The sequence below is a fragment of the Nicotiana tabacum genome, chromosome 4, assembly GCF_000715075.1.
Source record: "Nicotiana tabacum cultivar K326 chromosome 4, ASM71507v2, whole genome shotgun sequence".
Taxonomy (NCBI): domain Eukaryota; kingdom Viridiplantae; phylum Streptophyta; class Magnoliopsida; order Solanales; family Solanaceae; genus Nicotiana; species Nicotiana tabacum.
This window is the reverse complement of record NC_134083.1, coordinates 117,616,036-117,642,736: the sequence shown is the minus strand read 5'-3', so window position 1 is coordinate 117,642,736 and position 26,701 is coordinate 117,616,036. Positions and strand designations below refer to the sequence as shown.

At 37.7% G+C, this 26,701-nt stretch overlaps 1 protein-coding gene across 1 annotated transcript; it reads left to right on the top strand.

Annotated features, from left to right (window-relative positions):
* Window positions 1-669: 669 nt before the first annotated feature.
* On the top strand, window positions 670-15,804 carry LOC107773812 (uncharacterized). Its single transcript, XM_075252360.1, has 5 exons — window positions 670-1,009; window positions 13,164-13,288; window positions 13,510-13,824; window positions 13,913-14,082; window positions 15,176-15,804. Exons 1-5 carry the CDS (start codon window positions 731-733, stop codon window positions 15,562-15,564), a joined length of 1,278 nt encoding a protein of 425 aa, XP_075108461.1. The 5' UTR covers window positions 670-730; the 3' UTR covers window positions 15,565-15,804.
* The last annotated feature ends 10,897 nt before the right edge of the window (window positions 15,805-26,701 follow it).

The window sequence follows — 26,701 nt, the reverse complement described above, 5'->3', positions numbered from 1 at the left end:
ACAAATAAAACTATAATATTAAAACTTAAGAGTTGGAACGAGTTTATTGTATTGACGAACAACTTGTTGAAAATTAATTATCGTTGAAGACTTGAAGCCTTGAATACTTCAATTCAACAACTTCACAATTTTGCACAAAATGTAACAATTAAGTAAGCAATTATAGAAGAATATTAGAGAAAGATTAAGAGAGATTGATGATTTTGTGAGAAAAATGAAAGAATGAGGGGGTATTTATAGTTGAAAATAGGAAAAAAGTATAATTATAAAAAGTTTGGGGTTAAAACAAAGTTTGGGGGATTAAATGACTATTTTGCAAATAGCCAATGACTATTTTGGCAGACCAAACGAGTAGTTTTTAAATGGCCAAATGGTCAATTTTTTTTTTTAAATTATCCGTTGGGCCCGGATAGGCCTGTTTAGGACCGCTTGAACCGGCCCACTTCTCAACCGGTCCCGGTCCCAAACGGTTCCGGTCTCACGGGCCTCCCCTATAGGATCGGCCCACTACCCAGCCCAGCTCCCCACGGTCCCGGTCCTATCCGGTTAGGACCGTTTAGGCCCACCGCCTATTTTGGCTTGCGATACTCGACGGATCCCGGTCTTAACCGGCCCACATGACCACCCTTATTTGCCCATAATAATAAAACTTATAGACCGACCCAGTACCCAATATAGACTCCTCTTACTTCTGGACCGACCCAGTACCCAATTGGTAGAGAAGAATCCTATGATGGGTGACAAAGAAATCCCCAAGAAACAAGGCTCCAATAAGAAGAAGAAGAAGAGAGGTGGTTCAAAGAGGAGAATGACATCTGAACAGACTTTGGCGTATAATTGTGTGAGTGAATGGGTTTTCTTGGACCGCTCTCCTCTTTCACCTGCAGCTGAGGATTTTGCTGTTCCTCAACCCAAAGAGAAATTAGTCTTTGAACTTCATTCTCATTCTATTCATAGCGATGGCTTCTTATCACCTTTCAAGCTCGTTGAGAGAGCCCATCAAAATGGAGTGAGTTCCCTTTCCCCCCTTTAGCGAATAGTTTTGTTTTTGTTGGTTGGTGTGTGTCTCTGCATATATGCTTTCTTGTAGATTGTATTGTTATTTGCTGGAGCTTGAGATGGATGATATGAAATTTCAAGTAGTTTCTCTTTCCTTAGGGTTCATTCTTCAGGAACAAGAAAAGCATTTGCAGATATATTGGTTATCCTGACACATAGGCTGTCATTTTTTTTTTTTTTAAACTTGTGTGTCATTTCACTCATTAATTTGTAGTACTACTGGTTTGTGCTGGAGAGAAATATGGTGTCACTTTATTCAAGTGATAACTCAGAATCAACTTTTTAGCCAGAAATATGATATTTCATGAGCTTCAATGGTTGTAATCTCATTGAAGTTATTATAAACATCTTGGCGGTCCAAGGCTCCTTGTTGTTTTAATCTTGTATCTGCCAACTACTGTGGTGAAGCATCTACACAGTGATTTGACTTCCAGTTTTTTCCTTGTGTGCTCAAATTGGGTCAAAGTTGCTTGAATGTCTGTTATTCGGAATCTATGTAACCTCCAAAAGGGATTAAGCGCGAAACATAATGTTTGTAGAATTGAACCTGAAGCTTAAACACTTCTGTTGCAGACCTAATCAAGCTATTCTGTTTCCATCTTCTTTTTAATTGTTGAAGAATATTGCTCTTTTGTCTGTGTGTGTCCTTCTATCTTTTTAATTTACATTCCTATTTAATACTTTTACATAACCATGTATTTCTGGTTAAGTCTCGTTCTGTTTGCTTCCATAAATGGATGAAACTGAGAACTTGGAAGTCCATCAAGGTCCATGTGGAAAGACCTTGCTAATGCCTTTTTAACACTAGACATAGGCTGCTAGGAAGGAAGACTATGAAGATGACATAAAAAAGAGCTGAGTTGGGAATCTCTCTCGAAGAAAATGGCCTTTTTAGAAGCCTCTATAAGAGAGACTTTTTCTTCTCGCCAGAGCAAAGGAGAAAGCCCCATAAAATGAATTATAAAAATATATTATATTAAAAGTACGAATACCCTTAGCGAAATGTCGTTCACCTTTTACCTTTTAAAAATATATTTCACATTGGACAAAATTATAATTAAATTATTGTTATTTAATATTTTCTTAATATTTAGGTCTTTCAAAGCAACTAAAATTTGCTAAATCTTTTCTTATTTGAACTATGTAGAAATTCCTAAAATTTAGGAAATTAAGATCAATTAAGATATTATGCTATGAAAATTATATCCTTTTATGTAATAAACTATAATCACACTAATTCTGATATTAGGGTCTCTCTCAAGTTTTTATTTTCCCAATGGCATAAGCGTTCTTTGAGGTGAACTATGGTATATTTGTCTTTGACTTGTATTTTAGTTACGTTAAAGATTTCATTATTGCTTTTAAAAGTCAATTTTCCTGTCTTTTACTTTGTGGTGTATACGCTATTCATGGTTGATTATTGCTTAAACTTGGAAAAAGTCTTATTTTGGATTCTCTTTTTTGTTCTTTTTACTTTGCCATATTAATAGTTTGATATTTTCGTTAGGGTTGCTGAAGTCTTAATGGTTGATTCTGATTCAAACTCCTTTATTGCTTATTAGTGGTTTTGCTTATGTTTTTCATCTCTTCTTCTTTTCTAAACTTGGTATTGACCGACTCTTGTGAATTCTTCCTTCCAGTTTTAGGTTGCATATTATAGATCTTAGAAGCCTTTGGATCCTTTGCAGCTAACACACCAAAGTACATTGAGGAAAATTATAATTTTCTTATGTTCATCACCATATGTTTCAGTTATGTGCCTAATATTTAGGAATTAAAGTCGCGCAAAATTTTATTTATGTAAATTCTTTTATTATTTGAATTGTGTAAAATAACTATAACTCCTTAATCTTATTCATGTAATCATGTGCAAGAAGAAAAACTAAAAATTTAATTCTTTCTACTATTTATCAAGATATAACGATTGAATTAATATCCTAACGAAAAGATTTTTAAATAAGCAAATTATTAAATGAATATATATTAATTCATTTAGGCGGTTAGAATCTATTCTTCCGAGAACCAGTTTGGGTTTATGCTGGGGCGTTCGACTATAGAAGCTATCCACCTTGTTAGGAGATTGATGGAGCAGTATAGGGAGAGAAAGGACTTGCATATGGTGTTCATCGACTTAGAAAAGGCATACGATAAAGTTCCGAGGGAGGTTTTGTGGAAATGTTTGGAGGCTAGAGGTGTACCTGTTGCCTACGTTAGGTTGATTAAGGACATGTATGATGGAGTAAAGACCCGAGTGAGAACGGTGGATGGGGACTCGAACCATTTTTCGGTTATGATGGGGTTGCATCAGGGGTCGACACTCAGCCCTTTTTTGTTTGCTCTGGTGATGGATGTACTGACGCGCCACATCCAAGGGGAGGTGCCGTGGTGCATGCTATTTGCAGATGATATTGTATTGATTAACGAGACGCGAGACAGTGTGAACGCGCAATTAGAGGTATGGAGGCAGACACCCTGGAATCTAAAGGTTTCAAGTTGAGCAGGACCAAGACAGAATACTTGGAGTGTAAGTTCAGTGGCGAGACTCAAGGAGGAGAAGGGGAGGTGAGGCTGGATTCGCTGGTCATCCCTAGGAGAGGGAGTTTTAAGTACCTTGGGTCTATTATTCAGGGGATGGAGAGATTGATGAAGATGTCACACATCGTATTGGGGCGGGATGGATGAAATGGAGACTCGCTTCAGGTGTTTTGTGTGATAAGAAGGTGCCACCGAAACTTAAGGGTAAGTTCTACAGAGTGGTGGTCAGACCAACGATGTTGTATGAGGCTGAGTGTTGGCCAGTCAAGATCGCTCATGTCGAGAAGATGAATGTAGCAGAGATGAGGATGTTGAGATGGATATGTGGACACACCAGGTTAGATAGGATCAGAAATGAGGTTATTCGCGACAAGGTAGGTGTGGCCCCTATTGAGGACAAGATGCGGGAAGCGCGGCTTAGGTGGTTTGGTCATGTGAGGCGGAGGAGCACAGACGCCCCGGTGAGGAGGTGCGAGAGGTTGATATTGGAGGGCCTACAGAGAGGTAGAGGTAGGCCAAAGAAGAGGTGGGGAGAGGTGATTAGGCAAGACATGGCACAATTTCAGCTGACCGAGGACCTGACCCTTGATAGGAAGGTATGGAGGTCTAGGATTAGGGTAGTAGAGTAGGTAGTCTAGAGTGTTCATAGCAGTAGTATTGGCACGCAGTCTCGCTTTCTGTTGGTAGTAGGTTTTTATGCCTAACCGTTGTTTTCTTTCATTGTTGATCACCTTACTGTCTTGTTGTTTTTATTCTGCTTTTATATGGCTTTTTGGTACTGTCCTTGTCTATATTTTCATTAATGTAGTGCTTATGCTTTCCTGAGTCGAGGGTCTATTGGAAACAACCTCTCTATCCTCACAAGGTAGGGGTAATGTCTGCGTACACACTACCCTCCCCAGACCCGACGGTGTGGGATAATACTGGGTATGTTGTTGATGTTGTAATCTATTCTTCCATAGAGTTGGATAAGAGTTGACACCTGCCCTGCCGAATCTCGATAAACTGGTTTGGCCATGAACACCGAAGAAAATCTGAGAAAAAAAAATAAAAAAAAATGGGAGTACAGCTAAAACGAGCACCGAAAGTGCTGAATTGTTAAAGAACAATTGAAGAAGACCCAACTCTTTTTATTTAACACTCTTTCTTGTATCTTTATTTCGTTCTCCTATTTTCATGATATTTAGTGCTTTTATTTCATTATACAATTTACATTGTCAAATTAGCAACAACTCTCATACAAAAATATTCTCACTATGAGCAATTTGAGTATTATCCAGCAATTATTTAGTAGCATTTTGGTTCACCGTTTGATTATATGCCGTTTAGAGAATGCAAAGCCTTGCATTAATGTCAAATAGTGGTGTATATATTTGTTTGTACAATTTGAAAGTATATGTTGTCTTGTTATGATTAAAAATGAGATGATAATTTAGTCATTTATAAAAAAAACACTATAGATGTGCAAAATTGACATCAAAACCAAGGTATGCATATATTAATAATTTTAACCAACTCTATGCAAAAATAGATTTTATGTTGGATATATGCATATGATTGAAGATAATATGAATGAAAACATAATCATATTTTAGTACGGATGACTATGCCTAAATTATGATTATGTTTTTCATTCATATTGCCTTCTCGATTTTTCTGCAATCACTTTTATATATTTTGTGTCTGCATGTGTTTGAGTTTTTTTCTTATTTAAGTTGTGATTATTTATTAATTTTATTAAAGTTGTGATGTTTGTTTCTTCACGTATATTATGTTTTTATTTTGTGAACTAACTCTTGAACATTTGTTGTTTCATCGTGGGTTCAAATCATTTGAATGAATTAAGCATAAAAATATTCTCAAGTATTTTTCTCTATACTTTTTGATAAATTTTGTGACCCTAATCCTGCCTTAAACGGATAATATAATGTTAAAAGGGGCAGCCCGATGCATGAAGCATCCCGCATTCACGCAGGGTACAAGGAAGGGTCGCACCCCAACCGATGCACAGATAATCTAATGTTATCGAACTAAAATTAAGAAAAAAATAAATAATAACAATTTAAATCTGTGATGCCAGCTAGCCACACCCAAAAATATAGAAAATCGATGGAAAAAATGCTCAACCTTTAATTCCATGAAAATCATAGAAATATTTGTTTTTAAAGACCTAAAGTTTATCCCTATAAACTGTCGAGCTCAAAAGTTTTTAAACAAATAGCTCCAAGATAATTATTAACAAAAATGAGTAGGCAAATTTGAATAATGACCTATTCAAAACATATATTGCAAGTAAAACATTATTTCATTTGTGAAAAATAGAAATAAGGCAATAAAAACATAACACGAAGAAATGCATGAAGCTATTCTTAAAAAATAAAATGTCTCTTATGCTAATCTTCTTTCAAAAGTTAGTTTTTGAACTCCAAAATTGTTTTTATTTTGGGTATATATGTATAATAAACATGACATCATGATTTAAAGTGAAAAATTAAAACCTTTGATCAACTGAACACCACAAATGTAAAATGAAGATTATGGCTAAAAATCAACATGATTCATCATTTTCATGAACTTATTTTTTTTTAATTTAATTTTAATTTTATGACTCAAACGCATTACTATTATGTGGTTCTTTAAAATTTTGTATTTTATTATTATGGGGAACACGCGCAACGCACGTATCCTAAGACTTTAGCTTTTCAAAAACCAAGTACTCTTTGGTTGTTTTGGGATGCCTTATTTATTAAATTGCAAATCAACTTGTCTAAAAGAAAACAGAAGTTCACTAAATGGTATGATCTTTTACGTCCCAGAATATTCTGCAAACATTACTAACATAGTATGATACAGTCTGAATGCTATCTGAATTATTAATAAAGAAACATTGATTGGTTTCCTTTTTTCTGAGTGGCAAACTGTCTAGGTCAACTGTTCTCTAAATGTTCAGGAACAGTGTGAATGTTACTTAGTAAACAAGAGAACACCGTATCTAGTGTAATTCCCTTGTGTCCTATGACAGATGCCAATAAACAGGGACATGCCGAAGTGACATTCTTTCACTTCTGTTGTGTAAGGGTTATCGAGAGAGCTATGTGACATTCCAAGATAATTCAGCCAGCGTTCCATGCGTGAAATCAAAATTCTGGCAACCCCGTTCTTCCTGTCTGTCATTTTCGTATTCTTTATCTTTTTAATGAATAGGTAAAAGTTTTAGTGATAAGTACAAGAAGGTACTGTGATGATACAAAGGAAGTTCTCCTTGTACAGATTGAAGTACAAACGATCCATCAAAAAGGCAAAATCAGCTACAACATTCTTCTTATACCAAAAGAAACGACATTTACTCTTCACATAGGACATATGTTCTTTCCTTCCACAGAGGCGTCCAAATGATCCATAGTATGCAGATAGGTACTGCGTTATTGAGCTTCCTGCAGCCCTTCATTGTGAATTTTCCATTCCAGCTGCTGAATGCTTCCAGGTATAACCCAATATACTCCAAAGATATGTAGGAACATTGACCATAGTTGCTACATGTGATTATAGTGTAATAGATGATTTACATACTCCAAGGCTTATTCACATATGTAGCACCTACTGCAAATTATGATCCCCCACTTCTCTAAATTATCCTTGGCGAAACAAGCATTATGTGCTGCAATCCAACTGAAACATGCTACCCTGGAGTGCAATGGTCCTCCAAATCATCTTCTAAGGCCAGTTTTCCCGTGCCCACTGGAAATTCTTATAGCATGCTTTTATCATCTTTTCTTCCTCTCCATACCAAGGAATCTTCCACATTTTCCTCAAGATTAACAGTTGCCAACAGCATTATTAGCTCATTTATGCAATCAAATTCGCAGTCATTAAGGTTCCTCCTTAGGTGCAGATCCCACCCACTGTACACTCTTTGTTGTTAACAATCTCATTCAGCCACTGTACACTCTTTGTTGTTAACAATCTCATAAATGGCGGGGAATACCTCCTTAGGTCATCCAACCATCTATCAGTCTGCATCTTTTTCGCAGCCATTGCCCACCTTTAGTCTGACCTTATCATTGAGTTCATCCCATTGACTCCTTATATGTTTCTATACAGAGTCTTGTTTTCTCACCAGATTTGTGCACCATTCATCTCTTCTACCATATTTAGTTATTATCACATCCTTCCATAATTACTCTTTGTTGCCACTGAAGGTTTGGGGTGGGGGTGGGGGTGGGGGGTTGAATTGAAGCCTTTTAGTTTTCTTCTTTGGCAGTCGACTACTTTACCACGCTGGTCGACTAATCCCGAGACAGTGAAAACACTAAATAAATACTGAATGTAAAGTGCATGAAAGTAAATGATACAACATGTTTTTATACTAGTTCGGATTCAATGTGAATCCTAATCTAGTCCCCTTGGGTTGCAAGAGGGTCTCTCTGTAAGCTCATTGGTGAATTGGTTACAACTTCGTTGATGAGTTGAAGCCTTTTTAGTTTTCTTCTTTGACAGTCGACTACTTTATCATGTTAGTCGACTAATCCTGAAAGAACTCAATACATACTGAATGTAACACAACAATGTTTTTATACTGGTTCAGATTCAATGTGAATCCTAATCTAGTCCCCTTGAGTTGCAAGAGGGTCTCTCAGTAAGCTCCTTGGTAGGGGTAAGGTCTGCGTACACACTACCCTCCCCAGACCCCACTAGTGGATTTTACTGGGTCGTTGTTGTTGTTGTTGTTGTTGTTTAGATACAATGCCTCGCCAATTATTTTATCTCTCTTCTCTCTTTTGATTACACAATTGTTCTCACTGAAATACAATGATTGTTAAGAGTAAAACAAAGAGCTTGGAAGTTAGTAGATGAAAGTATGTCTTGAGTCTTCGTCTTCTTCTGAATATATAGCCAGAGCCAGTTGATGCTCATCCTTGATTTCAGTGATTGATTTGATTTCCTTGATACAGAGGTAGCAACCCAAATGATTTGATTCTTGGAAAAGATATATTGTGATCTTTTCCAAGAATAAAAGGTGGAGCTTTAAATGCTTTGGTCTTCTTTCCTTGTGTCTTCTACTGGCTTCCATCATCTTGCTGATTTCTTATGATCTTTTCCAGGAATAAAGGTGGAGTTTTAAATGCTTCGGTCTTCTTTCCTTGTGTTTTCTGTTGGCCTCCATCATCTTGCTGATTTCTTGCATTTGCTATCTTCGCACGATCATCTCGCTGATATTCTTCCTTCTATGTTTGACCATTGCCAATCTTGCTCCTAAGAATCTGCTCTTCTTCAGGTCTTCAATTAAAGATATTTGATTATCCTTTGATTTTTCCTTGTGAAGCTTCTTGACAGATCTTCTTTCCTTTAGAATTATTCTTCCAGTAGTTGCTTTGATCTCCCCCCGTTGATGTTAAATTGGTTTTCCTCGATCTCAGTCCCTTTTCTATTCCTGCAAAAACCATTTGCCATACTTAGTTCTGATTCTAATTTTGTCATCATAAAAATTGGGTGCTAACAATTTCTCACTTTTTGATGATGACAATAAAAATTAGAAAATGATTTATCTAAAAAAAATTGAGATCAAGACTTGTTACTTCCCTCAGTGGCATCAACAAAAAGGAAAATACAAAGGAACTAGACACACAATAAAGCATATTGTTGACTAAACATGGCAGATAATATGTAAGTCGACTACATACCAAACAGTCGGCTAGACAAAAGCAACCAGTCAAAAAATGTAAGTTTAGAGTTTACAACAAGTTGACTGAATCATCAGTCCTACACAACATAATAATTGTCCAAAAAAATATTCCATCAACTAAGCAGATTGAGATACTTCTTGATTATTGTCTTCATCACCTGCAACGATATCTTTCTCGATCATAGGATTAATATCATCAAATATGACATGAACAAATTCTTCTACGCACATAGTACGCTTGTTGTAAATCCTATAAGCTCTGCTAGTGTTTGGGTAGCCAAGAAATATACCTTCATCACTCCTAGGATCAAACTTTCCAGATTGTCCTTACCGTTGTTGTGGACAAAACATTTACATCCGAAGGGATGCAAATAATTGATATTTGGTCTCTTACCTTTCCATAGTTCATATGGAGTCTTTTTCAAAATAGTTCGTATACGACACCTGTTCAGAATGTGGCATGTTGTGCTTACTACCTCTGTCCAGAAGTGATTTGGCAGGGAGTGTTCAACGATCATTGTTCTTGTCATATCTTGCACGGTTCGATTTTTTGCGCTCCACTATGTTTCGTTGGGAGGATCTGAGTGTCGAAATATTGTGTGTGAATCCTTGTTCATCACAGAATACTTCAAAGGATTTGCTTTCGAATTCGCCTCCATGATCACTCTGTGTAGTAGAAATGTAGTATCCTTTTTCTCTTTGTACTTTCTTGCAGAAGATCTCAAAGTTCTTTAGAGCTTCATCTTTATGACTAATCTAAATAAGTTTTTATCACCCATCATATGACTGGAACACGCATTATCAAGTTACCGTTTCCTTTTGTGATTCTTCTTGTGGTGTTCCTTCAAAATAGAGAAGTTACTTCCTTTCGGGTAACAAGCTTACTTGGGTCCTTTTTGGTTAGATCTGATGATTCCTGTATTAGTTTTTGGTCTCCAGACCCATCCTTGATTATGACAAAATCTGTAATTTGAGTACTTATGTCCAAACTTGCCATAGTAGTAACATGAGGTAGCTGACTGTTCATTAGTAACAGATTTGCATGTAGACTTACTTTGTCTAGATGTGTTACTGGTAGGTCTTTTTCCAGTATACTCACAAGATTGAATTGGCTGGTTTGACCTAACTGAACTGTGACCGGTGGATTTATGCAGACCATTTATTTGCAATAATAATTCCTGAACTTGTTCCTTAAAGTTATCTCTTTCGAGTTCACAGACTTCAAGATTAAGTTCCCGATCCTTCTTTTCCCTATTTAGCCTCTTTATTTCATTTACAGACTCTTTTAATGCAGAATCTAGAATATCTTGTAATTCATTACATCTGTTGCAGTTGTAGGGTCTTACCTCACTTGTTTCTCCTTTAGCCATAAGGCAGTGATCTGCTAAGTCTTCATGATCATCATCTGAAATGTCTTCATCATTCCAGCATCTGGAGAAATCATTTTCATGGAAGGGACACAAAGCGTATATTTGCAGTTTCGTCATGATCTGTTGTGTCTTCATCACTCCAACACCCAAATGATCTACTCTTCTGATATTCTTTGGATGTCTTCCTTTTTAGTTATGGGCATTCAGCCTTGATATGTACATATTTTCGACATTCATATCACTTTCCATTATTTCTTTCCTGTTCATTGAAATTTTTTGGTTTAATGGAATTTGTTATGCCTTTCTTGGCATTCCTGAATCTTTTCATTAGGCCATTCCCGGTTTTGGATACTATGACAATTTCTTCTTTCAGAGCTTCTAAATAAATACTGAATGTAAAGTGCAGGAAAGTAAATGACACAACGATGTTTTTATACTGGTTCAAATTCAATATGGATCCTAATCTAGTCCCTTGGGTTGCAAGAGGGTCTCTCAGTAAACTCCTTGGTGAATTTGTAACAACTTCGTTGATGTGTTTCCTACGCACACACCAACCTTAATTCTAGAGGTTCTCATTTCTTTAGATGCAATGCCTCACCAATGATTTTATCTCTCTCTTCTCTCTTTTGATTACACAATAGTTCTCACTAAAATACAATGCTTGTTAAGAGTAGAACAAAGAGCTTGGAAGTTAGTAGATGGAAGTATGTCTTGAGTCCTCGTCTTCTTCTGAATATATAGCCAGAGCCAGTTGATGCTCATCTTTGATTTCAGCGATTGATTTGATTTCCTTGATACAAAGATAACAACCCAAAGGATTTGGTTATTGGAAAAGATATATTATGTTCTTTTCCAAGAATAAAAGGTGGAGCATTAAATACTCCGGTCTTCTTTCCTTGTGTCTTCTACTGGCCTCCATCATATTGCTGATTTCTTGTGATCTTTTCCAGGAACAAAAATGGAGCTTTAAATGCTTCGGTCTTCTTTCCTTGTGTTTTCTGTTGGCCTCCGTAATCATGCTTATGTCCCGGTTAGGAGGTGTGAGCGGTTGGCTGTGGCGGGTATGAGAAGAGGTAGAACGCAGCCTAAGAAGTATTGGGGAGAGGTGATCAGGCAGGACATGGTGCGAATTCAGATTTTCGAGGACATGGCCTTTGATAGGAAGGTGTGGAGGTCGAACGTTAGGGTGGAAGGTTAGGAGGTAGTTGAGCGTTTTTCTACTTTGTACCGGGTGTGAGGCTAGGTTAGTCTGATAGTGTTTTATCTTAGACTGCTAGTGGTTAATAATGTGTTCACACTATTTTTCCGTTTTTATAGTACTGTGCCATTATTAATGGTATTGTTATTGCTTTTTCATCTATTTTCTGGCTCTTACGATGCTGATATTATCTTCCTGGCTTCTGTTGCTGTTACTGATCTATTGTCTCTTTTCGTCTTCTTGAGCCGAGGGTCTAGCGAAAACAGCCTCTCTACTCTTCCGGGGTAGGGGTAAGGTTTGCGTACACACTACCCTCCCCAGACCCCGCTTGTAGGATTTTACTGGTTTGTTGTTGTTGCTGTTGTTACTATCTTCGCACATTCATCTCGCTGATATTCTTCCTTATTTGTCTTGTAATTCTTCCTTTTCTGTTTGACCATTGCCAATCTTGCTCCTAAGAATCTGCTCTTCTTATCTTCAGGTCTTCAATTAAAGGTATTTGATTATCCTTTGATTTCTCATTTTCCTTGTGAAGCTTCTTGACAGATCTTCTTTCCCTTTTTACAATTATTCTTCCAATAGCTGCTTTGATCTTCCCCCGTTGATGTTAAATTGATCTTCCTTCGATCTCAGTCCCTTTTCTATTCCTGCAAAAACCGTTTGCCATACTTTGTTCTGATTCTAATTTTGTCATCATAAAAACTGAGTGCTAACAGCCATGAATCTCCAGTTCCACTTTAGAGCAAACTTTTTTTCCGTAGGTTGAGATTTTTAACTCCCAAACCTCCAATTTGTTTGTTACTTGTGACTATGTTCCATTTCACCTAAATGCATCTTTCTTCTATCTCGAGTTCCCTACCACTGAAAATTGCACCTTCTCCTATCCAATTGCCTTTCCACTTTTCGGGCATAGGAAATAAGGACATAAAGTCAGCAGGAATCCCATCCATCATACTTTTTATTGAAAAGCTAGTTTGGAGAATTAAATTATCTATTTTCGGGGCTAGGGGAGGTGGCTTGGCATTTGATGCTCTTCGAAAAGTTAGAGAAAGTGAAATTAGTAATTTGTTGAATAAGTGATCAACTAAGAAGCTATCTTTTCACAGGTAAAGAGGTTCTGTACAACATTTGTAGGTGGGGGAAAAGATTCAACATCAGCAAAACCTTGACACCTATTTCTATTTGTATAAACTAAATCTGCTTCTATAAAATTCTTTTTTCTCACAATTAGTTGCCTATGTTACGTTTTACTGTTAGTTTATTTTTCCATCTAATTGCATATTGAGAAACTAATTTAGTGCAACTTGTTCAATAACAGGTAAAAGTTCTTTCATTGACGGATCATGATACTATGTCTGGCATCCCAGAAGCACTGGAAGCAGCTCGTAGATTTGGCATTAAGATTATTCCCGGAGTTGAAATCAGTACAATGTTCTCCCAAGGGTCAGTCTATTGATTTGGTTTAATGTTCTACCTTAAACAGGGCAAAGATGTGAAAATTATTTCTTGGCTCTCTCTCTCTAAAGTACTCTATGATACAACAAGGTCTTTCTTTAATTTTCTGTTTTTGGTGTTCCATTACAAATTTGGCGACTCTGTTGATCCTGGAGATTTTTCAGTCCTGTCATCACTTCACTGCAGAATTATAAAGGTTTTCATTACAGGTGGGATTCTGCATCAGATGAACCAGTGCACATTCTTGCATATTACAGCAGTTGCGGACCAGCAAAATATGATCAACTAGAGAAGTTCCTGAGTGGTATACGGGATGGACGTTTCCTCCGCGCGGAGAACATGATTTCAAAACTTAACAAACTGAAGTTGCCCCTTAAGTGGGAGCAGGTAGCAAAAATTGCAGGAGAAGGAGTTGCTCCAGGGAGGCTGCATGTTGCTCGTGCTATGGTTGAAGCTGGCCATGTAGAGAATCTAAGACAGGCATTTTCCCGATATCTTTATGACGGAGGACCTGCTTATGCTACGTAATTATCACGCTTTGGTTAGATTAAATCTATTGCTAAGGTTATTTTGTTTCATTGAAAAGTTTGATGAAGAGTGGCTGTGGTACAGGGGAAGTGAGCCACTTGCAGAGGAAACCGTCCAATTTATACGTGAGACAGGAGGCGTGGCAGTTTTGGCACATCCATGGGCATTAAAAGATCCAATAGCTGTTGTTAGAAGATTGAAAGAAGTCGGTCTACATGGTATAGAGGCCTACAGGAGTGATGGAAAACTTGCAGGTACCATACATTTTGCCCTAGTGTTTAATACTTCAACTGATTTTTGTGAATATGTTACCTCTAAATGCATAAAAATTAACTCATAGTAATAATATAATTGCATTATAGCAGAAAGGGCAAAATAACTCATAGTAATAATATAATTGCATTATAGCAGAAAGAGCAAAATCAAGTTGAAATTCTTATATCAACAATAATCCTCTAACTTTTCACCTTCCCCTCCTTCTTCTATTGGTTGGACATCAAGCCAGATGTGTTGATTTTATGAATTCTTGTGCTTTTATCATTAGTGAAGGACTAATATTGACAGGATAGCAATGATACAAACAAGTTTCTGGAATGACAGGTTTTGTATTTTGACTCTTCTTGATTGTTCGAAGAAAGTAGGATGCTTGCAATTTCTCTGTTTACTTAGCGTTGCCCTTGTTTCTCCCAATCTTCGTGGTACATAGAAGTCGTATGCCAAAACTATTTAATGTAGATGGTTGTGTTAATTACCTTTGACAGATTCCCAGCCTATTTAGAAGTCGGTGCTTTTGTGAATGTCTCGTCCTTCACCTTTGTGAGAAGGCACGGGAGAAAATATGTTATTGATATTGGATGAACAATACAATACAAGAGGTCCTTATTTATAGCTATACTATACAAGGACATACTACTACTCTACCAATGTGAGACAATACTACACTATATATATGCTGTAAAATAACAACCTTGTTTTATTGTGTTCTTCACCTTGATTATATTTCGGGGTACATGTAGCATGTGGGAGCTGGTGCTCGACTTAAGCATAAATATAGTGAAAAAGAAATATTTATTTATTCTGAGTTTGTACCCACTACCACAATAGTTATAGTGGGCAGTATCTGGACTTTCTTTTTGTATATTATATGGATGACCGAATCCGTTAGAACCATAATTGGGAAATAGAATCAAGCTGAATTTGGGACCGCTATTCGAAATCTTAGGGAAACATTGAGATATTTTATCTCATGCCTGCTTTTCGGGAAAAAAATACCAATTGATACTCTGCATCTTTGAAATGCCTGATCTGCCTTTAATTATATTTCCATTCACCTGTTTCTGTGAACAGCATACAACGACCTAGCAGATGCTTATGATCTGCTGAAGCTTGGGGGTTCGGATTTCCATGGAAGAGGGGGGAAGCAGGAGTCTGAGGTGGGAAGTGTGAGCCTTCCGATGTTGGCTGTGCATGAATTCCTGAAGGTGGCCCGTCCTATCTGGTGCAGAGCGATTAGGGAAATTCTGGAGAATTACGCAGACAATCCATCAGAAACGAATTTACAACTTATTATGAGTTTTGGAAAGCCCAAAGTTTGCAGGGGCATTTCTCATGTGAGTTGTTCCGGTGATTTTATCAGTCGATGCTTATCGTCCTGGTTGACAAATGAGGAGAGACAGGATGCGGAATTTGAGGCCATCAAACTGAAGCTTGCCGCCATCTCAGTCAGTCAAAGATAGATGCAGGCTTTGCAGTATATCCATTTTTGCCATAATTTTGGGACACCATGGGTGAATATATGGTTATATCTGTAGGTGGTAGTTTTCTGTTATGTTTCCTCTCCTCCTTCCGCTCCTCGTACTCCCCCCCCACCCACAATTTTTTTGCCCTGTTTCCTATTATTGTCTCCTCTCAAATTTACATTTATATTCCACTATTATATGTGGTTGACTCAGAAAATAAGAAGAAAAATTGCAGATTATTTCTTGCATCACCTCTTCAAAGCTACTGAATACTATTGGAAAATGCGGTTAAGGCAATCGATATCAGGGCTAAAACCCTTGCAGAGCTTATACTGGTTAGCGGTTTTACACTAGTTTTGATTTAGCATTTATACCTGTGCTATACCCTTTCCAGAGTAGAACTAAGCAAAACTATCGAAGCTGCAAAGGGCTGAAGGATGAAACATGTAACTGTCGCGCTGTTCTTTCACTTTCTTTTTCCTAAAATGTTTTATGCAACTGCCATGTATATCTAGTGTGTTGTAAACATTGTGCACCAACCCTTGGTGCGGTTGCCTCACTCTGTCCTGTATTCCTATGGCAAATAAATTTCAAATTTGAGAAGAAAAAAAACGGACTATGGTGCACAGCAGTTTGCGGGGAGAACCCCTCATAATTAAAATTAAAAAACACATAAAAGCAGTATCAACTATATGGAGAAAACTATTTTGCTGACACAAGAAAACAAAAGCGGAAAAATAAAAGGTACAGGAAAAAGAAAAAAAGAAAAAGAAAAAGACAAATGAGCAGATCAGCGTGGGCGGGATGCTAGCTTAGGGGCTACTTAGATAGTGCAATTACAAAACAACTTTTATTTATTTATTGATATGGTAGATCTGATTCTATTCTATCTAGAATTTTTTTTAAATTTTAAAAAAAATAATATATAGGGGCAGGAGAAAGAGAAATAGGGGAGGGGATTACAAGGCAGAGAAATAAAACCCTCGTCGTTAAGGTGAAAGTTTAGATGACCAACTAAGTTACTCTAATGGATGGACAAAAAAAAAGGTGAGAGGGTAAAAGATTGTGTTTGACTATTCAATTCCCATGCAAAAACTTTAAGAGGTCTACAATAGAAGTTGATATTCCATGCATGAGCTATACTAGATGAAGCTATATCTTTTCATAGGAAAAGTTTTTTTAACAAAAAACAATAGTGTTACACCCCATGTTTTCATACGTAAAGTACGTCGTAAGTCAATTGATGTAAGTTCGGAAATGAGATCCTCCTTGAAGTAAATAAAGTAAGTTAATCATGTTACCTTGGAGGTTACAAATATTTAAGATCATCAACTGCAAGTTCCAAGAGGGTTGGAACGTTTAGAAGCTAAACGAATCGAAGAAAAATAAGTTTCGTCGAAAGTCTGCAAGTTGGGAATATTATAACCCGTACTTTTGGGGTGAGACTAGGGTGCTTAACATGATAAGAAGGTGATGTTATGAGATATTTTAGTCATGATAGTCATTTGTTAAGTTTTAAAGTCAAGCGAGTTATGAAACAAAAGTCGACAAAAGTCGTCACAAGTTACGTTCATAAATTTAATTGAAATTTGGGTCTAATATCACTGAGTTTTTCTCCCAATATACTTTGAGTTATGGAATGATCTATCCATCAAATTGAAGATATACGAGTCTAATTTTCAACACATTGAACCGTGCGTCAATACGACATCGGAATAGAATGATATTCACGTTTTCGCAAGACTGCACAAACAGCTCCCTATGGGCCCACTTAAGCGGTGGATGACCTTTGAATATTTTAAAGTGGTTGGAGGCTCATTTTTGGTAAATTTCGACCAAGGACAGTTACCAAACTCTCCCAAAACCTCTCTAACATTTCTCCAAGGTTCCAAGTCGAATCCAAGGTGGTTTTACCTAAATCTAACCTCAAAAGTTAGCCTAAGTGAAGAAAAGAGTCTTTATGGCGTTGTGATGTCATTAAGGGCGCTTCTAAGCTAAGGGAATCTTTGGTTCGAGTTTGTTATGATTATTTAAGGCAAGTCTAACACCCTATTTCTTGTTCTTAATCTTATCTATGTGTTGGTTAAGGTATTTGGATAAAGAACTATAAGATAGCACTTGAAGTGGTATAAGAAGTTGTTGTCTCTTATTGGACTATTTTGGAGTTGTATATATGAGTTCATATGGTTGGAAATAGTGGGGAATAGCTTGGTTATAATATTTTTATTGTTGTTATGCTTGTCAATATGTTGAGTATGTTGATGATGTTGTAAATAGGAGAAGAAGCGACCACACAATACCTAGAAGTTGTCCATGTCGTTGTTATATCTTGTAGAGTTATTTGATGTTACTTTTATGATGGATATAAGGTTGGAATGTCATGTCAATAGTATGTTTATTTGATGGACCTATTGATGGTGTTGTAAGTATATGGGATATGGGAAAAATAGTTGGGGTTTGCTTTCAATCCAAGCTTGCCGCTCGTCGTGTTAAATAGTAGTTTCGTTGGTAACGTGTGTGCACTTGTTGTTGTGTAGATTGATTTGTGTTATTGGATGTTGGTTGCGTTGTTGTGTTAAAAGTATATAGTTGAAGGTTGTGTGTGTTCTTGTTGTTTTTATGGACTTGGGGAAAGCAAGGGAAACATGGGAGATGCTACCCATTTTAATATAAAATAAGCTTGTCGTTCGTTGTACGATAGTTGCCTCTTTCGTAGCTTAGCGATAACATAATAATCGTGTTGTAGATTAAAGTGAGATGCGACGAGTTGAACATGGTTATTAGACAGATTGTGATAAGGTATGTTAAGGCTAAACTGTTCTTTTATTTTGGCATGATCCCGTAACTACATGCGTTTGATAACGAGACATAAAGAGAAGTTCGTATTCCTGAACTTATGTACATTATCTTAGTCTCATAAGTTTCACTATTCTCCCTTATTGGACCTTATAATCGGTGGGCAGGCCCCTATTGGGCAACCTCTGATCAAATGGTAAGTTATGTACCGAGCTACTGTGGCCGAGCACCTATGAGCGAGCCTAGAATGGCTGAGATACCGAGTCTGGTAAGGCCGAGCGCCTATGAGCGAGCCTAGTACGACAGAGCAGTTACATGTACTGAGCCTTATAAGGCCAGACAACTATTTTACTTACTATATTGAGAGAGTTTAATCAGTATCAACAGGTAAGCATATTTTTAGATCATCTTTGACTCCCAGTTACTTTCAGTTATTATATTATCAGTCCAGTTTCAGCTTTCAGTTATTCTATTGCCTTACATACTTGGTACATTATTGCCTTACATACTTGGATACCGCATTCATGCCTGCAGGTGTAGGTAATAAATTTGACGAGCCCTCATAGTAGACGAGGTTCGCATTCAGCGAAGGATCGGTAAGACTCCACTTCATTCGGAGTGCAACCGAGTTTATAAATCATCGTGTCAGAGTTTTGCTACAGACTTATGGGTAGGCTGGGGCCATGTCCCGATCATGTTTAGATGTCAGATACTCTTAGAGGCTTTGTAGACACAAGTTCATTATGTATAGTATGTTAGAGGCCTTGATGGCCCACGTGTATTCATATTTTGAGTACGATGGTTCGCTGATACTACGTTTTCCCACTTACAGTTATACATTACGAGTTGTGGCCATGTTGGCCTAGGATAGTTACAGAAAGAATGAGTTCAACCAAGTCGACCTATGTATATTCTAGTGTTCGTCGAACGATCATGAATTACAAAGTGGTTCGTTCGGGCCAGTACGAAATCGGGTGCCAGCTACGCCTCTCCAGGTTAGGGCGTGACAAAGTGGTATTAGAGAAGGTCTTGTCCTAGGGAGTCTACAAAGCCATGCCTAGTAGAGTCTCACTTATGGGTGTATTGCGCGCCACACTTATAATTGAGAGGCTACAGGGCATTTAGGAGATGTTACCCTTTTTTTGTTTTCAGATAGTGCCATAGAGCTGAGTCGTAAGAAGTCAGTATAAAGCTTCCACAAGATTGTGTATGCACCAGAGGTGCAAGTATTACAGTAGAGCTTTAAGGCGTGTATGAATTCTACCTATGTGGAAAGGAAATTATGAAAGCGACAGAAGGTAAGTAAGGTAAATGTGAAGAAGGTATGAGATACTTATGGACAGAAGGTTTTGAATAGTCTAGACTTCAGATATAAGGCTAGAAGCGTCGTGATTCAGTATCCAGAAAATGATAGTGGTGTTGTCAGTAACATATCTTCCAGCGTATGGTTTACAGGTATCGAGAGGTCTAGTTAATAGAGTAAAGAAGAGTTAGAGACGACATGATGTTTCTCTTGAGGTTCCAGAATAACATAATGAAATCTATGGTGCTATCAAGTTAAATGACTTTTGCGAGTAGTATAAATAGATATGTGTAGGTCGCAAGCTAAAGTATGGTAGAGAGATATGATTTTAGGTAGATAGGAGTAAGGATAAGAAAAATGTGAGTGAGAAGGTGACGAGAATAGGTAAGGCCTCGGGATTTAGTCTATCAAGACAAGAGAGTTGATGGTTTCCGTAAGTTATAGAAAGATCAGCATAACCTGAATGAACTCGGAGGAATTTAAGACTAGGAGCATTTAGAAGAGATGGGATGCTGCCCTGGTAATAGAAGAAGAGGGTAATTGTGATAAATGAAAAGAGGATGACGTTTAGGAATATAGCCTTCGACTGAAGTAATGATTCAACGTGAAGGGATTTCATGAATTGCATGGGATTAAAATACCCCCCATAAAATGAATCACGTTGAGATGATATGAAATACGCTTATTAAAGTATAGTATCGTCCCTAAGGTGGATCGGGCAAATAACTTCAGATGTTCGCCGATGAGAAGTGAGCCTTAGTGACAATGTATTATGTAAGAAGTTTCAAGTTATCATTGGTGAATTATAGATCAACATTAAAGTGAATCAACAATAGATGGATAAAAGTTCTAAGGCTATGAAATAGAGTATAGCAATCGTCGCAAGTTCGACAAAGTACCAAACGAAGAACTTCAGTACACCTGTAGATGCTCAGAGGAATAGCTTGTCATAGTTTTGTAAATGCTTGCAAAGTGAGGCCTAGAGATTGACTAAAAGTTGGAGGAAAAAGGAGGGAAGAGTCACGTAAGCGCGTGTACAAGGATAGATTCGTAAAGGTTGCATGACAGAAGGTAGCAACAATTATGAGATTGGAAGAATTCCGACCAGAGGTCATGGTATGAAAAAGAGGCCTAAAGGGGGGAATGCTCCGGATTTTAGATTTATTCACAAAATAATTTCCTAGATGGAAAGGACAGTATTAAAGTATCCGTATCAGCTGTAGGTTATGATACCGACAAGCGCATCAGCCAACAGTCAAGGACAAATCTTCTTAAAGGGGGAATGATGTTACACCTCATGTTTTCATACATAAAGTATGTCATAAGTCAATTGATGTAAGCTCAAAAATGAGATCCTCTTTGAAAGTATATAAAGTAAGTTAATCATGTTACCTTGGAGGTTACAAATATTTAAGATCATTAACTGCAAGTACCAAGAGGATTGGAAGGTTTAGAAGCTAAACGAATCGAAGAAAATAAGTTCAGTCGAAAGTCAGCAAGTTGGGAATGTTATAACCCCTACTTTTGGGGTGAGACTAGGGTGCTTAATATGATAAGAAGGTGATGTTATGAGATATTTTAGTCATGATAGTCGTTTGTGAAGTTTTGAAGTCAAGCGAGTTATGAAACAAAAGTCGACAAAAGTCGTCACAAGTTACGTTCATTAATTTAATTGAAATTTGGGTATAATGTGACTGAGTTTTTCTCCCAATATACTTTGAGTTAGGGAATGATCTATCCATCAAATTGAAGATCTACGAGTCTAATTTTTAACACATTGAACCGTGCATCAATACGACATCAGAATCGATTGATATTCAAGTTTTTGCGAGACTGGACAAACAGCTCCCTATGGGCGGCCCACTTAGGCGGTGGACGACCCTTGAATATTTTAAAGTGATTGGAGGCTCAGTTTTGGTCAATTTCGACCAAGGACAGTTACCAAACTCTCCCAAAACCTCTCTAACAGTTCTCCAAGGTTCCAAGTCGAATCCAAAGTGGTTTTACCTAAATCTAACCTCAAACGTTAGCCTAAGTGAAGAAAAGAGTCTTTATGGCGTTGTGATGTCATTAAGGGTGCTTCTAAGCTAAGGGAGTCTTTGGTTCGAGTTTGTTATGATTATTTAAGGTACGTATAACACCCTATTTCTTGTTCTTAATCTTATCTATGTATTGGTTAAGGTATTTGGATGAAGAACTATAAGATAGCACTTGAAGTGGTATAAGAAGTTGTTGTCTCTTATTGGACTATTTTGGAGTTGTATATATGAGTTCATATGGCTGGAAATAGTGGGGAATAGATTGGTTATAATGTTTTTATTGTTGTTATGCTTGTCAATATGTTGAGTATGTTGATGATGTTGTAAATAGGAGAAGAAGCGACCACACAATACCTAGAAGTTGTCCATGTTGTTGTTATATCTTGTTGAGTTATTTGATGTTACTTTTATGAGGATATAAGGTTGGAATGTCATGTCAATAGTATGTTTATTTGATGGACCTATTGATGGTGTTGTAAGTATATGGGATATGGGAAAAAGAGTTGGGGTTTGCTTTCAATCCAAGCTTGCCGCTCGTCGTGTTAAATAGTAGTTTCGTTGGTAACGTGTGTGCACTTGTTGTTGTGTAGATTGATTTGTGTTATTGGATGTTGGTTGCGTTGTTATGTTAAAAGTATATAGTTGAAGGTTGTGTGTGTTCTTGTTGTTTTTATGGACTTGGGGAAATAAAGGGAAACAAGGGAGATGCTACCTGTTTTAATATAAAATAAGCTTGTCGTTCGTTGTACGATAGTTTCCTCTTTCGTAGATTAGCGATAGCATTATTATCGTGTTGTAGATTAAAGTGAGATGAGATGAGTTGAATGTGGTTATTAGACAGATTGTGATAAGGTATGTTAAGGCTAAACTGTTCCTTTATTTTGGCATGATCCCGTAACTACATGCGTTTGATAACGAGTCATAAAGAGAAGTTCGAATTCCTGAACTTATGTACATTATCCTAGTCTCATAAGTTGCACTATTCTCCCGTATTGGACCTCATAATCGGTGGGAAGGCCCCTATTGGACAACCTATGATCAGATGGTAAGTTATGTACCGAGCTACTGTGACCGAGCACCTATGAGCGAGTCCAAAATGACTGAGATACCGAGTCTGGTAAGGACGAGCGCCTATGAGCGAGCCTAGTACGATAGAGCAGTTACATGTACCGAGCCTTATAAGGTCGAACAACTATTTTACTTACTATATTGAGATAGTTGAGTCAGTATCAACAGGTAAGCATATTTTCAGATCATTTTTGACTCCCAGTTATTATTATATTATCAGTTCAGTTTTAACTTTCAGTTATTCTATCTCCTTACATACTTGGTACATTATTTCGTACTGACGTCCCTTTTGCTGGGGACGTTGCATGCCATGCCAGCAGGTCATGATAAACAACTGGAAGTAGAAAGAGCCAAACATCTGCTTGGTTGGTAAGCTCCACTTCCCTGGGGTTACTAGGTCTAGACCTAGGAGTCCATTTTATATATAGAGATTATATGGGTAGGTCGGGGCCTTGTCCCGACCATGATAAAGTTTAGTTATCTCTAAAGGCTTGTAGACGAGTCCTGCATATTTTATATATTAGTATTGTGTCCTTGCTTGCCCTGTGTACATGTTCAGTTTGGTATGGCTGGTTGTAGATGTTCATGGTGGCCTCGTCGGCCTGCATAGTTATGTATATGACTTTTTCGCTATGTTTACCCCTCAAATGAGATAGACATTATTTTCAGATGATTCAGAATATGTCCTCGTCGGCCTTGATTGGTATTGTCAGCTCGCATGTTGGCCGATGTTATGACGGCCTTGCCGGCTCAGCTTTATACTGATGTTCAGTTGGAGCTAGTCTCCGTTCAGTTTTATATTTTGTTTCACAAATTATCCTGCAATGTGGCCTTGCCGCCAAAGTATCACGTTATATGTTTAGAGTCCTTCAGTATTAGGTTGGTACGCTCGGTCAAGTGAGGTATCGGGTGCCGGCCATGCCCCCAAGTTTGGAGCGTGACAAACTTGGTATCAGGGCAGTTCTATCATAGGGAGTCTACAAGTCGTGTCTAGTAGAGCCTTTTTTATAGATGTGTTGTGTACCACATTATATAAACAAGAAGCTACTAGGCATCTAGGAGTCTGTTACCCTTCTTTAAAATCCAAATCGTGCTATAGAGCTGAGTCATAAGAGTTTGAGCTAGGACTTATGTTTGCTAATGATATAGAGATGCTTGAAATTAAAAGCATTAAAGCTAGCCAGAGGGCTAATACAACAGTAGGTAAGGGCACTAGTAGAGAGAGAATTCTTGACAACGTGGCCCTGATTGAGGCCTTATCAGATCATGCATACCAGATGTGCAAATTTCCTGCTTAAGACCCTAAGATGGGATTAACAAACACACCCCGTGAATAGTAGGCCATAGGAGTATCAGAAGGTAAAATTATAAGTTTCAACAGGTAACAGAAGTAAGGTAAATGAGGGTACGGGGTACCCAATTAGTGAAGATTATCAGTATTTACTATTCAAGCAGAGAAATATAAGCATTATGAGTTACCTTCAACAGTAACAGAGGTATGTACGATTGGCCACACCTATCTCAGTTATGCCTAATGGGAGCTAACAAATATAGTTTAAGAGAAGGATGGGATATCAGGATCCAATTGAGTTAGAACGACCCAAAATAGTGGATGAATTGTTAGCGCTAGCTGACATTTCAGAAGGATATTGCAAACATGGTAATAGTTCTCCTTGTGAGACACCCAGGTGGTGTACTCTAGAATAGTACAGTAGATATGAACATAAGAATGTTCAGAAATTTCAGAAGATAGGCACCGAGATCCTAGAAGGGAAAAATATTTACCTTAATATGGCTCCCGTCCCTAGTAAAGAGAGAATGTTAGGTGACCTGAAGAGCCAATGGATGGAGAAAGAGGATCTCAAAGCGAAAGAATGTTTTGTTAAAGTTTTCAGAATAAGGTAATAGACAGAAATAGTAGCAGGAGAATAAGAAGAGAGTAAATGAAGCATTATGAGTAATATATGATAAATGGGTGATAACAGTAAATCAAAATATATAGGATGATAGAGTCTATAGTCATGTGAAGGAAAAGACAAGACGTGACAGGCCTTGAGACAATAAAAGAGTATAAGCCATAAAGTCATATCCTTATTTCTAGAAATGAGTTGCTGACTCCAACGTGATTACTAGAAGGAAAAGTTAGGGTATAATAGAAATCGGTATGGGCTTGTGAACAAGATAAAGTAAACCTGAATTAGGGATCAAAAGATTTGATAATAGTCGACACCGTGAGAATTTTAGAGATTGCATTCCGGCAATAATAAAAAAGACAACAGAAGAATAACCTTTAAAGGTCATTCATGAAGACACTTCCCTAAAGCAAAGCTTAAGGGATTAAGTGTGCTAGTTACACTAGGTGTCACCCTCGTACGTAAGAAATTCAGTTATCCTTTGTACAGAAGGGATACCGCAAGGCGAGTAAGAGTTAGTGAAGATGTGAAAAGACGCCAAAGATGAAGAGGTAAAATATTTATAGGTTAATCTTCATAGCATTAAATGTTAGTACCCCCTGGGGGGGGGGGGGAGGAAAGATGGTGTGATATGGTATTAAGTCGGAGTTAAGTGGTTCAACTAACTATGGAATTGTAAAGGAAGAATGCGGTAAAAAGGAGAAAGGGATGACAATGCATTTATTCGAATCCTATAGATATGTTACGACTCCAGAACATTATGCAAGCATGATGCCAGGGAGAGGCAGTAAGGGCTCCTGGCCAGGATGTTATTGATAAATAAGTGTGAATGTGTAAGGCCCCGTAAAATTTCACCTAAAACTCGGGGTTTCGTGGCGCCGAGGTAGAGTACGGACTTTGTGGGTTGTACAATACGTCGGGGAGTTGAAGGAATTATTTTGCAGACCAGGGCCTTTCTACGGTCCACTATGCGACCGCAGAACCACTTTGTGGGCTGTAGATCGATCTTAGAGTGAAGCAAAACTTGAGCTAATTTTGAGGACCATTATGTAGTCCATTATGCGACCGCATAAATATTTTGCGGGCCCTATAACCCATCGCAAATCCAGCATGAGAAAACTTTGGAAGGAGGTTCTGCGGTCCATTATGCGACCACAAAACTGATCTGTGGACCACAGATTCGTCGTAGACTTGTCTAGCCCTGCCGAGTTTTTGGGACCCTTTCTACGGTCCCCTTTGCGGGCCCGCATACCTGTTTTGGAAAATTTCACCCGATCCTATTTTTATAAAAATACTTGGGGTTTATTTTGGTTGGTCCTAACTGATATTTTAGAGAGAGGAAAGTGGTCTATAGTGAGGGGGATTCCTAAGCTAATTATTCATCAATCCTTGCTCAAGACTTGGAGAATTCACAAGAAAAACTCACAAGGTCTTCATCCAAAAGGTAAGGTTCCATACTCTAGTCTTCAATTTCGAGTTTGGGATAGAAGATGGGTAATGAGGAGAGTGATTCTTAGGTATGGGGGGTGTTATCTATGCATGCATGTACCAAGAAAGTTGTGGGAAAGGTGTTGAGCTCAGAAGGGTAGACATTGGGTTGTGGGATGAAGGAATCCACCATAGGAGGACTTGAAATCATAATGCACACCTAGTTCTTGATAAAATGCTTAAGTGAGCTGAACCTGTGAATATCTTCTTAATCATGGTTCAATTTTATCATGTCTCTAAATAGTTCAAAGTTGCTAGGATTTTCGGAATTGTATAGTAATTTAAGGAGAGCTCAAAGCTAGGTATGTTGGCTAAACTCCTCTTGTAGAATCAAATCCATGATGTCCTTGTAAGTTGTAGTTATGATTGGCTCAAGCTCTTACGTCTCATGTTCCGAGTTGTTTCTTATAAACTTGACTATTCCGAATAAACGCTATGTGGAAAGTTATATATTCAAAATGTATTCCGAATGCTCTTATCATATTGTGTTATCCTTCGAGATTGTATTCAAATGTGACCACGTGTTG

Coding starts and splice junctions, on each gene's coding strand:
- LOC107773812 (XM_075252360.1), top strand. CDS start 731: ATGATGGGTGACAAAGAAATCCCCAAGAAACAAGGCTCCAATAAGAAG. Junction 13,825..13,912: donor GGAGGACCTGCTTATGCTAC/GTAATTATCACG, acceptor GCTGTGGTACAG/GGGAAGTGAGCCACTTGCAG. Junction 14,083..15,175: donor GAGTGATGGAAAACTTGCAG/GTACCATACATT, acceptor TTCTGTGAACAG/CATACAACGACCTAGCAGAT.